Genomic DNA, 12565 nt, shown 5'->3' with positions numbered 1-12565 from the left:
CAACAGGCAGGCATACAGCAGCTATGCTTTGTGATCGACTTACTATGCCTTTTTAAAGGGAAGCAACTCAGTAGCAACTAAATGGGAAAATTAAGCAGCCACTGTATGAGTATATATAGGGTCACTGGGATAACCTGGATATGGGTGCCATAGTGCTAATTCACACCTGTCTCCATCACAGCTGATCCTGTGAACTGCCTCCCCAGGAATGGACAGTGTGTTTTGTTTTATGGAAGGGCTCTGGGGGGGTTGTCTTTATCTTAGGTTAGCGCATGATAGCGCTGTCAAATGATGAATGGCCCTGCAAGAGCTTGCCTTTAGACAGGCACAGAGATAGCAGTCCAGTTCCTATTCTGCTCTTTAGAGGAAAAACGGTGAACTGTGCTTTCTTAAACCACAGGGCCAGAAGGGTATAGATTGAGTCATCTATGATATAAATGTGTGTATGGGGAGCAAATCAGGACTGCTGCTGTAACAGGTGGTTTCACAGTGGCCGGGCACTAGGACTGTACAGTGTGGAGGAGGTTAACCTTGTGACTTAAACCATTAGCTTTGTTAGCTTGTACGGTGTGTTAGTTTCCAGCGGGCTTCCCACCACATGCCCTACTTACACCGCAGTAGACAAGTTCTACTTTAATTCTCTGTCTACCCCTTCCTAGCACTCCATCTTCGCTAGGTAAGTTACAGAAGAGCCACATACTAGAAAGGACTGCAGCATTTCAGCCACTGTTCTTTTTCTAGGTTATCCTTGCTAGGGGTGAGTGCTTTGGGTTTCCGCTTTGGGTTTTTAACCTGAATCGGGCTCGATTCGGAATGATTTGGTATTTCCAAACTGTCACTCACTACAACCCCCTCCTCCCCCCTCCCATCGGGTAAAAAAAGGTGGAGGGGAAGCTTGAAAGCAGCACTTTTCTTGCTGTTTGCAAACATCAAGAAAAGTGCTGCAGCTGCTCTACCCAAAGCTTTCTGAAGCGGCTTAAATACCCGAATTGATTCGGGATTTTGTAAACCCAAAACGGGAGAACTGAAACTTTTGGGGGTGCACGCCCCTAATCCTTGCAGTAACTAGCTCTCAGGCGTTAAAACGTCCTAGGGCTAAAACGGACAGCCTTTATTTTTTAAAAGAAGACCTTAAACCTTGATGATAATATATGGCAGTACTAGATTCTCCTCATCGACCGTGTTTTACGGGAGCAAACCAGCAACCAGTCAGCCAATTCTGAAGCAATTCAGCACTGAAGTGAGCTCTCAGTGTGGCTTTTCTTCTTCCAGGCTCAAAACAAATTCAAATTCCTCTGTAAAAGAGAAGCAAAGAATTTTTTAAAAAAGAGTCCTCTTGCTTAATGCTGGAATTAAGGGGGGAGAGTAAAGTGTAATACTGGATTCAACATGATCCCCCCCCCAATATTATTTTTTCCTTTACGGAAAAAAAACCCTAGATATTTAAATAAATTATGTTTACAATGTGATATGAAGTTCTCATGTTTAAATAAATCCACATTTTTAGCACAATAGAAATGGAAAGGTCAGGCAGGAGAAGATACATGAAGTTGCATTCTTCTGACTCGTAGTTGCCGACGGTAACTGACAGCTCCGGTAAAGAACATGAGAGCTAGCGTGGTGCAGAGGTTAGAGTGTCGCACTAGGGTCTGGGAGCCCCCCCCCCTTTTTCTTCCTAATATATTTTTATTTTGAAAAGAGTAATAGAGAGACTAAAGAAAGAAAAAACGAATTATATAACAATTGTGTAAATCGGAGATAGTTAAATCTAACAGAATATACTAAACACAAAGTATTTCACCCCGCCATCCCCTTAAATTTTGAAGACGCTTTCTATGAGACACAATGATACTTATATTAGGATACATTTATAGTCAACATTTTAAATTACAAATTTCATAACTTGTCTATTTTACTAACAGTTCTAGTTATTCTTAGTTTTCAGCTACATTATCAAAAAAAGCTTTTCCTGGGAGACCCATGTTTGAATCTCCACTCTGCCATGGAAGTTTTCTGGGTGACCTTCAGCCATCACTCGCTCTCAGCCTAACCTACCTAACAGGGTTGTGAGGATAAAATAGAGGAGAAGAGAATGAAGCAAGCCACTCTGGGTCCCCATTGGGGAAACGGGGTATAAATCAAGTAAATAAATACAGAAGGATCTTTCTTTACCACCTGCAAACCAATATTCTTTAACTGGAGGTGCATAGATTGAACTTGGAACCTTTTCAATGCAAAGCAGGCGCTCTGCCATTCAGCCAGCGCTCTGCATAAACGGAGCTAAAAGGGTTCTCCCTGTAGCCTTTTCCAAGCAACAACCACCAAAAAATTCCCTGCAAGAGCCATCATGAAAAGCCAAGGCCTCGCTCTGACTACTGCCTATGCTGCAATTCTAAAATGCTTTACCAATGTTCTGCACCTGTCTGTTTCATCCACTGGGATGTGGCAATCAAGGAGTTACATAAGCGCACCTCAGGCTTTCAGTTCGCCTTTTTTGCATCTTTGCTGGGTAAAATGCTTCTTACTAGGATGAACAGCCTACAATATCATATTCTTGGGAAAAACCTAAACGCCCTATTATTCGGGCACGTAGAAAAGGCAATGGCTGCAGTAGCTTTCACCCAGCTAAGTCCTCCTTGGGGCCACATAACGGCCTGCTGCTTCTGTGAAGACTAAATGGGCCAGGTCTGCGTGGCTCATCAGTAGAGCATCTGTTGTGCATACAAGTTCAGTCCCTGGCGTCTCCAACTAAAAGGATTAGGCAGTAGGTGATGTGGAAGACCTCAATCCGAGATCTTGGAGAGCAGCTGCCAGTCTGAGCGGACAATACATACCTTGATAGAACAATGGTCTAACTTGGCAGACGGCAGTTTTCTGTGTTTTAAAATAGCGACAAGCATACTGCAGAGCTTTCTTGTTTGCAAGATTGAGCATTTACTATGGTTTTAGAGGGGAGATTTTTGAATAGGCCCTTTTCGGGCAGAATTTGCCCATGTGGCCTTAATAGGATTGATACGTCCTTTCATGCCGTGCGTGAATGTAAGTTCTTCGAAAATATAAGAGACTACTATATTAAGCCTTTAATTAACCCATAGCCCCCTTATACTTCAGATGCTCTGGCTCTTTTGCTTAGTGATCGGGATCCAAAATTTACTTTAGCAATCGCAAAATATGTCTCCCATCCTTTTAGCCCTTGCATCAAAAATATAAGGAATAAATATTTTCCGCTGCTCATGATTTATGAATCGATGAGCTTCTAAGAAAATAAAAGGAATGGGGTAGCAAGACAAGTGAGCTGTCTGGTGAAGCAGGGAAAGGCAGCTGCTCGTTCCTCCTACTTACCCACGGTCAGCGGCTGCACCGAGAGTCTCTGGCGGGTGAAGAGGGCCATGTCCTTCAGAGGGCCTCCTGAGGTTTTATGTGCCTGGTGGTGACGCTTCAGTTCAGCCAGGGGGATGAAGCGCTGGGTCATTCGCACAAACTTGACGTCAACCTTTGAGCACAAGGAACCAAAGTCACACCAGAAAGAACAGAATTGGGATGCTGCTTTCTTTAGTGGAAAGAGCAACACGGATGAGATTGAGAAAACTATGCAGGATGTAAGAATGTGGATGTATTTTTTCTTCCCATAATAACCTGGGGGTGACCAATTACATTGACCGGCACTTGGTTCAGGACAGATTTAAAAAACCTGCTTTATATGTAGGGGCTAGAGTGACAAACTAGGATCTGGGCAACCCAGGTTTGATTCTCTGTTCTGCCATAGAAGCTTACTGGGTGACCTTGGGCCCGTCACATTCTCTCAGCTTAACCTACCTCACAGGGTAGTTGTAAGGATAAATGGAGGAGAGTGATGAAAGCTTTTGGGGAGAAAGATGGGGTATAAATGAAGTAAAATAAATACAACACATGATTACTTTTTTAAGTTTAAGTAAAGATTTCTGAAATCAGGAAGTCTTCGATCCTGTTGTGCATGCCAAGGAAGTAGGGAATGTGTAAGTGTAGCAACAGGCAACATCTGGGCCTGTCATGAACGAGCCGGGGTTTGCTGTGATGTCTGAATGCAGCCACTGGATCTACTTTTGTCCAAAGCGAGGTGGCGGTAACTTCATACTGAATACAATAGATTAATGGATAGCTATTCCTGGGATTTCTTTTCTGGCTTTGGGAGCCAAGATGAATGGCTGTACTGTATACTTTAACGTCTGTGACCAGTACAGAATTAAAGTGTTTTTGCTAGTGACGGGAAGCGCTGGGAGTGGAGGGAGTAAATAACTGATACTGAATCACTTGTGGTGGGTTGAAAAATTATTTGATAATCCTACCATCCACCATTTGGGATTTTCTTTGGAACTGGAGGAGTCATAATGCGGATCCTTTTTCTCAAACTGGGTGTGGTCTGGGTAGGCCTCCTTCACCACCTAAGATTTTGGAGAAAAGCAAGGATAGAGGCATAAACAGAAGGCAGCTGAAAAGTAGGGCCTACTTTAACTTGGGGCAATTTCAAGATTCCCATCCATAAATCCGGCTATCTAACTGCTGAAATCCTGTAGCCTCAATTACACCTGGGACATTAAACAGATGGGGTTTTAATCCAATTTTAAAGGTCACAGTGCCCCCAAAAGAATATATTTGTTGGCCGAGTGGGAAATGTCTGTAGTTGTACACAAATACAATTCCCAGATTTCCTTGGGAATAGGGAATAATTGAAAACAGTTTTACATGGTGGAAGCGTACAGTACGGAACTGTCCTTGATACTGTACGGAACTGTCCTTGATAATGCTTGTACTAATCTCAAACTGAGTAATCTGCCTTGAGTCTCAGTGAGAAAGGCGGACTATACATGACCTAAATGACATAAATAACTGTGTGCGTCTATCACAGATGGAAGAAGGGCTGGCCTTTCTTTTTTGAATTACAGAGCCAGGAATTCCACAGTGATACACCACCATGTGATCTCTCAGTAAACGCCCGTAGTCATTCCAAACAGCACATTTTTCTAGCAATGGCCTGCAGGTGTATAGAAAACTCTTCTCACCTTGATGATGCCAGCAACGCCAGGCTCTTTGCAGTTACTGTGATAGAAAAAGGCCTTCTGTCCAACTTTCATATCTCTCAAGAAATTCCGAGCCTGCCAGAGGAATACAGAATTCAGTCTTTCACAGCAAAGCAGTGATCAGTGCTCTCACAAGTACTTCTGCTGCTCCCAAAGGATTACTCCACACTAGGAGAGCAGACAACAGAAAGGAAAACGAGATTCAATTCAACTAACCACAAAGTGATACATATTTGGGGGGAAATGATGTGTGCACTGCTGGTGTCTAAAGTGGCAATGGCTATTTAAAGAAGAGAACTTGGAGTCACGGTGGAAAGCTCCATTAAAAACAGTAACTGTGCACGGTGGGGATGAAAACAGAACATTCCATATTATTAGGACTGAGAATAAAATGTTCGGCATCCCAATGCCATTACACAAATATGTAATGCAACTGCATTTATAACGCTGTGCACAATTCTGGTTTCTCCACCTCAATTCTGGTTTTCTCCACCTCTGGAAAAGATGCAAAAAAGGGCAGATGGTCAAGAGGAGACAGCGCCTTCCCTACAAAGAAAGGCTAAAGAGTTTGGAGCATTTTAAGGGAGAAAAAGGTTGATTAAAAGGGAAGGGGCATGCCGAAGGTTTATAAAATTGTGCCTGGCATGGAAAGCGGAGAGAGTGTACTTTTTCTCCCTTTCTACTAGAATGCGGTAGTCACTTAATGAAACTGATCATTTAATTTTGTGTGTGTGTGAAGAACATAAAAGAGTTGAAATTTAATAGTGCCTCTTGAGAGCCTCTGTACATGTGTGTATAGACAGATTAGTGCCCCATATTTATGTATATATACACATACAGACAGATATATATATAGAGAGAGAGAGATGGGGCACTAATCTGTCTAGATGTATGGTATATAAACACAGCTATTATTATTATATATTCAGCTACATACTGAGAAATATAAATCTGCTTGATTTACCTGGTAATTCCTGACTCCATCCCAGCAAGCCGTCTGATTAGGCTGAGCTTTTAAGTCTTCAATGCCAAACTAGAGAAGCAAATTAAAAATGCGTCACCTTTGCTGCTGTGGAGCTATTTTTAATTAGGATTTTATTCCCCCCTCCCAACAGTGTTCACTGCAGTGGTCTCTAATTCCCAATTTTTCTGCTGTACAGCCTACTAAATTGCCACTTGTATAGTAGGATAAGGAAGGGGATTCCCTTGATTTCTTGTTTGAAGACTGCTCCGCGTCCAGCGAAGTTCTTGTTAAACAGTTTAGAAACAAATTAGACGTGATGTTTCGAAATGAGTCACGTCTGAGTTCCTGGGACCCAACTTGCTTTTGACACAATCACACTGTTAGGGTTGCCATTTTTAACCAAAGAGTTTCGGGGAAATCCTAGAATGTCCCCCACTGTGATGACATCACTTCTGGTCTTTTGGGCTAGAAATGATGTTGCAGCATCACATGAAGCCATTCTGGCACGTCTCCCTCCTCATCCTCTTGCTGGTTGCTGGCCAAAGGCTGGCAGTCCTATACACACACTTGTAGGAACACATTTTTAAGGGCTGCAGGGGCCAGTTCAGCTCATGACCATGGCATGGGTGCTTTCCATCCACACCTTTCCCCTGAGCTGAAATGGCTCCAGGTGAAAGTTATTCATCCCATTAAGGAGCTGTATATGCACTGAATACTGCACGTGGAGCTCCAAAATAGGGCAAACAATTCACCCCTCAGAGCCATTTCATTTTGAGAAAATGGTCTGGAGTGGTGCTGGGGGGTGGGGGTGGGGAAAGGCAGGAGTCCCTCTTAGCCCCAGGCCATGTTCCCCAGCTGAATCACGCCCTGCAGCCTTTTAAAGATTACATCCTCACAGCTTGAACCCTGAAACAACCTTTTAAAATGTCACATCTGAGCCTTAGACAGACCAATAACTAGGAGCTTGTTTGCAACTGCGGCAGCAAAGATTTGCAGAGATTTTGTTAATAAAAAAAAATACAGCCATCTGCAATGGGAGTAATTTACACGGTTAGGATCAGGTCATAATATCCCAGTTATAAAAATACATATTTTATATTAGGGTTATCGTCCTGGGCTTAAGAAGGTAAATATTGGTTCTCTACCTCAGCTTTGTCCTCACAGCAATCCTGGGAGGTAGTTTAGGCTGAGAAAGAGCAACTTACCTTCAATCATCCAGTGAACTTCATGGCAAGGAAAGATTTGATACTGGATCTCTGCAGTTCTGACCCGATGCTTTAACCACTACATCACATCAATTCTCAAGTGTAAATTGGAGAAGTGTCTTGCATGCCCCCCCTGCATACCCTCTCTCATGTCTGTTCCCACCTATCCCAAGTTGTTGATATCTGAATCAAGCGACCACACTTAGCTCTAAACCATGGTTTGCAAGCCCACTGCAAACCATAATTTGCCTGATTCCAACTGTACAGAAAAAAACATTATATAGGGAAAGAAGGAACTGCCAGAAGGAACTTGCACATGGGATGGAGGGAAAAAAACATGACTGGGATGCACCCAATCCTCCAAACCAGAACCAGGTTAATATAGTGTTCAAAACGTTTGATTAGGACGAGACCCAAGTTCAAATCCCCACTTCGTCATGAAGCAAACTGGGTGAACTCAGACCAGTTGTACTCTTTGCTTAGCCTGCCTTGCAGGGTTGTTGGGAAGATAACCTAGCAACAGGAGAACTATGTTTGCTCTCTGGAGGAAGGATGGGATAAAAATGAACTAGAGAGAAACAGAAACCTTGGAGAGCTGGAACACGATGTACAAATTGGCCAACATTGTCAGATATAATGTGAATGGTCCAGATGTGTCCCTTTAATCTGCCGTTCATATGATGCCATTAATTCAGATAATAGCTATTGACATCTGTTGAAGCATGTTGTCTAACAAGAACATATTTGTGTTGGTCTTATTTGATTTAAAAAAATATGCCTGTCAGTTGTTGTGGCTCATGGCTCCATCACTCAATGTATACAACCGAAAGGTGTTAATTACTTGCTTAACTGGCAATCCAGGATGTGACTGCTCAAAACGAAAGGAAAGAAAGAAAAACCTGGAGGCAGACACAGACCCCACTGAGAATTGCCTTGCGCTTTAAGTTCAGCCTGGATTTTAGGGAGAAAGCAAGATAATTCTGAAGCTGCAACTTGAAGACAACTGAAAAGCCTGTCAGGATTTACAAAGTAAAATCTCTGCCCTCTAGCTAGTTGTAAGGTAAGTATTTGGAGATGCATTGGTGCAAACAGAAGGCTGCTAGATTACCTTTACATCAACTCCTTTCTCCAGCCTGCTCTCGGGTTCAGATTTCATCAGCCAGTGGGTGTAGGTTTTCTGGTTCCCCTCTTGCTCCACGCCGGTTCCGGTTTCTCTGGCAGAGGTTTTTCCAGCGTTTCTCTTTCCAGACATTTTGACCGGCGCTGGTTCCTCTCCCGCCTTTGGGATCTCAGACTTGGGCACTTTAAGATCAGGTTCTTTTGCAGCTTAAAGCAATCAGGAATGAGGGGAGAACATCAGAGAAATCGGGCAGATTAAAATAAGGCCTGCACAGTGCTTTTTAAACCAGTGCTTTTTTGTTTTTTAAAAAGGGTACTGGTACTCATATATACGGTTGGACTGATTTCCACCTCTCAGGACTTGAGAGAAGCCCCCAAAAGGTTCCATTACTCAGTACCTCCGCACAAAAAAAGCTCTGTTTCAAACTAAGCTGTAACAACAACAACAAATTATTTATTATTATTATTATTATTATTATTATTATTATTATTATTATTAAGCTGTAGAAATGTCATCCTCAATATGTCAGATAATGAAGATATGTAAAAAATGAGGGAAAAGAAAAAATGATGATGGAGGATCTCTAGCTATATTCTACTTTCCCCATTATTGACCTCGGTCTCAGATGATGTTTCCAGACAGAAGGGCATATTTATAATATAGTTGCTTCTAATAGCATATCTGAGGAAGTGAGCTGTGGCTATAATAAATAAATGTTATTCGTTTTTAAGGAGCCACTGGACGTTTGTTTTATTTTGCAAAAGCAGACTAAGATGGCTACCCCTTTGCAACAGCTGTTGTCAGCTTGGTATTTGTAAGGAGCATCAGTAATTGATTGAGCCGCTGTGATGTCATGGAATGTTTAAAAATACTTCAAGTGCTCAGCAGGAGGCTGTCAAATAGCTGAATGGAGACCAGTAACATTTTTTTTGGTATGGAGGAAGAAAAAAACCCTTTTAAATGGGCTGTATGGCAGAATCTGAGAAGAGGGAGCTCAACAAGGATGTGATACCACAGAGTTCACCCTCTGAAGCTGCCATGGTCTTCAGGGGAACTGATCCCTGCAGCTTGGAGATCAGTTGTAATTCTGGGAGATCTTCAGGTGCCATGTGCAGGTTGGCAACCCTACCAAAGCGTGGGGGGAGGGGTCAGGAAGTAAGTTGTGCAGTTAGTGGAGTAGCAGGGACCTAAGGGAAGGATGGAGTGGCAAAGAACTGAGAAAAGAGGAAAGAAGTTGTGGGGAAATTGTGCTGTCCGCGGATATAGACTAAACCGAATAGGGGCTTGCAAATTGGTCTGGACAAAGAAACTGCAAATAGGGATGAATTTCACATTCTGATACAAACTCTTCATCCAAATCTTTAGCAAGACCCTAATAGCTTACATTTGCATTAGTACAGCATGCATCTAAAAGGGCAGTATGTAGATGCATTCCAAGCCGATTCTTTAATACACACATCCAGCCAATATGACACTGGACAGAGCAAGAACACCCAAGGCTGATTTCCTCACTGACCTTTCAATGCCCCTCTGGCTCTTTTCTTGCCTCGTGATGGCATTCTCCGGCTTCCTTTAAGCAGTCTTGGGTACCTGAGGAGGAGGAAGTGGGAAATGCAGCATCAAAGGAAGCAAAATAGGAGAAATGCAAGAGGTGTTGCAGGAGTGAGAGAAGGGGATTTGGCATTGGTCACAGGATCCATCTCCCTGGGAATCTTGGGGTTTTAAAATTTTATTTTCAAAAGCCCGTTTCTAGCCCTTAGGGATCCATGGGTATATTTGTAAGTTTGGAAATAAAGTAACTGGGAGCTGGAACTGTAGCAATGATTCCCTGCATAGCTGCTAGCCCCTCCTCAGGACTGGCAAAACCGGAATGAATTATGCAGACTAAATTATGCAACTCTTGCTTCATTTGCATGTCATACAGGGTTCCAGAATTCCTTTTCTTAGCAAGGAGTTTATTTATTTACTTCATTTATACCCCTCCTTTTCCTGCAATGAGGACTCAAAGTGGCTTACATCATTCTCCTCTCCTTCATTTTATCCTCACAACAACCCTGAGAGGTAGGTTAAGCCGAGCATGTGTGACTGGCCCAGGGTCACCCAGTCAGTTTCCATGTCAGAGTGAGGATTTGAACCTTGGTCTCCCAGATCCTAGTCTAACACTCTAACCACTACATCACACTGGATTGTTTAGATGTTTATATGCGCATACTGCAACTTAAAATAAGAGTACTCAGAGTCGAAGGTTTATTTATTCGTTTAATTTATTAGGTTATGTGTTATGTGCCATCAAGTCGCCTCAAACCTATGGCAACCCTATGAATGAAAGACCTCCAAAACGTGCCATCGTTAACAGACTTGCTCAGATCTTGCAAACTGGAGTCAAGCCATCTCATTTTAGGACTTCCTTTTTCCCAAGTGCCTTCCACTTTTCCTAGCATTATTGACTTTTCCAAAGAATCTTGTCTTCTCATGATGTGACCAAAGTACGATAGCCTCAGTTTTGTAATTTTTAACTTCTAGGGAGAATTCAGGCTTGATTTAAATAAATAAATTTAAACAAACAAACAAACAAACAAATAATGCTAAAAACAATACATTTTAAAAAAATTGAACAAACAGATCCATCCCGAGACTGGCTTGCCTGCAGGGATCAGCAGTTAACACTAATACAGCATTCTTCAATTATGGCTGCAATAATCCTAAAGATACTTAAAGAGAGTAAATCCCATGGAATGCCTTTTGCATAACTGCGCTGGGGCAGTTCTATATGGATTATGTTACAAGAACTGCAAAATAACAGACAAGTCCGTGCTTGGGCACAAAATATTATTTATTTATTTCATTTATGTCCATCTTTCTCACTGTGACTCAAGGCGGATTACGTAGAGTGAGATTAGCACAGTCAATATCAAGGGCATTTCAGTAAACAATGCCATAGGATAAATAAATGCAAGTTTGCAAAAGACCATGGCTTTTTTTCAGCGGGAACGCAGTGGAATGGAGTTCCGGCACCTCTTGAAAAAGGTCACATGGTTGGTGGCCCCGCCCCCTGATCTCCAGACAGAGGGGAGTTTAGATTGCCCTCTGTGTCTTGGCACAGAGGGCGATCTGAACTCCCCTCTGTCTGGAGATCAGGGGGCGGGGCCACCAGCCACGTGACCATTTTCAAGGCGGGTGATTTAAACTTAAAAAAACTCCCCTCTTATTCCAGCTGACCCAAAGTGAAGTCATTGTGCAGTCCTGAGTTCCACCACCTCTTTTCCCAGAAAAAAAGCTCTGACAAAAACATGACATTAGCAAAAATCCAATACAAAGTTGAAGAAATGATGAAGCGGAGCATAAGCAATTCTAGGACTGACATTAAACAACACAGAACTATCCAGTACGGTCATACTTAAAGCAACAGGCAGTATACAGGAGTACATACTCAAAGCAAATTAGGGGTGAGGTCTATAGTCCTTAACTCGTTAATGAAGCATCTCTCTGAGAACATCTCCCTACTATACAGCCCTCCTGTCTGTGTAAAAAGTCCTTTTGAATAATTCTGAATGATGAGAGCCCTAGGGTTGCTAACTGTGGGTTGGGAAGTTTCTGGAGATCTTGGTGCAAACTGTGCGTACTGCAAAGCCTCAGGAGGACAGACTTTGGGGAGGGGATGGAGCACACCAGGGATGCCCCGATATAAAGACCACCCTCTAAAGCTGCCATGTCCTCTTGGTGAACGGATCCCTGTAGCCTGGAGATCTGCTGTCATTGCAAGAGATCTCCCGGGCCCACCTGGGGGTTGGCAACCAGCCACTAGCTGCCGTATTAGCTGCGTACCGCATGCACAACAGCGAGGAAAGAGCTGCTGTACCTGCTGAATGGGGACAATAGCACAATTGGCAATGGTGTCGATTCCTGGTCCTCTTTTTCCAGCTCCTTCTGCAAGAACAGCTCAGCTCCCTCCCACTTTGCAAAGGGGGACACACGATTGCAACCCCGGGAGAAAAGAGACTTCCGCAACGACCAACGCGATGCCCGATTTTAATTCGGAGGGGAAATAATACTTTTGCAAATCCCTTTAAGGCCGGCCCCCTTCCTTGCAACCAATCAGAGAGCCGGCCCAGAAACGCCCGAGTGGATAAACGCACTACAATTCCCGAAAGATCTTGCGGCCCTTTCGCGAGCTCTTCTGGGAAGTGTAGTCTTATTAGAGGGGCTTGCCCATAATAAA

General features: G+C 43.1%; 1 protein-coding gene across 1 annotated transcript; it reads right to left on the bottom strand.

Annotated features, from left to right (window-relative positions):
- Positions 1 to 1096: 1096 nt before the first annotated feature.
- Positions 1097 to 12359, bottom strand: THYN1 (thymocyte nuclear protein 1). Its single transcript, XM_054998275.1, has 8 exons — positions 12206 to 12359; positions 9863 to 9936; positions 8335 to 8552; positions 6022 to 6090; positions 5040 to 5132; positions 4326 to 4421; positions 3343 to 3493; positions 1097 to 1295 (listed from the first exon to the last, which is right to left on the bottom strand). Exons 2-8 carry the CDS (start codon positions 9903 to 9905, stop codon positions 1249 to 1251), a joined length of 717 nt encoding a protein of 238 aa, XP_054854250.1. The 5' UTR covers positions 9906 to 9936; positions 12206 to 12359; the 3' UTR covers positions 1097 to 1248.
- Positions 12360 to 12565: the final 206 nt, after the last annotated feature.

This window comes from Eublepharis macularius, chromosome 14, assembly GCF_028583425.1.
Source record: "Eublepharis macularius isolate TG4126 chromosome 14, MPM_Emac_v1.0, whole genome shotgun sequence".
NCBI classification, from domain to species: Eukaryota; Metazoa; Chordata; class Lepidosauria; order Squamata; family Eublepharidae; genus Eublepharis; species Eublepharis macularius.
Note: the sequence above shows the minus strand (reverse complement) of the source record. Positions and strands in the feature narration are given on the sequence as shown.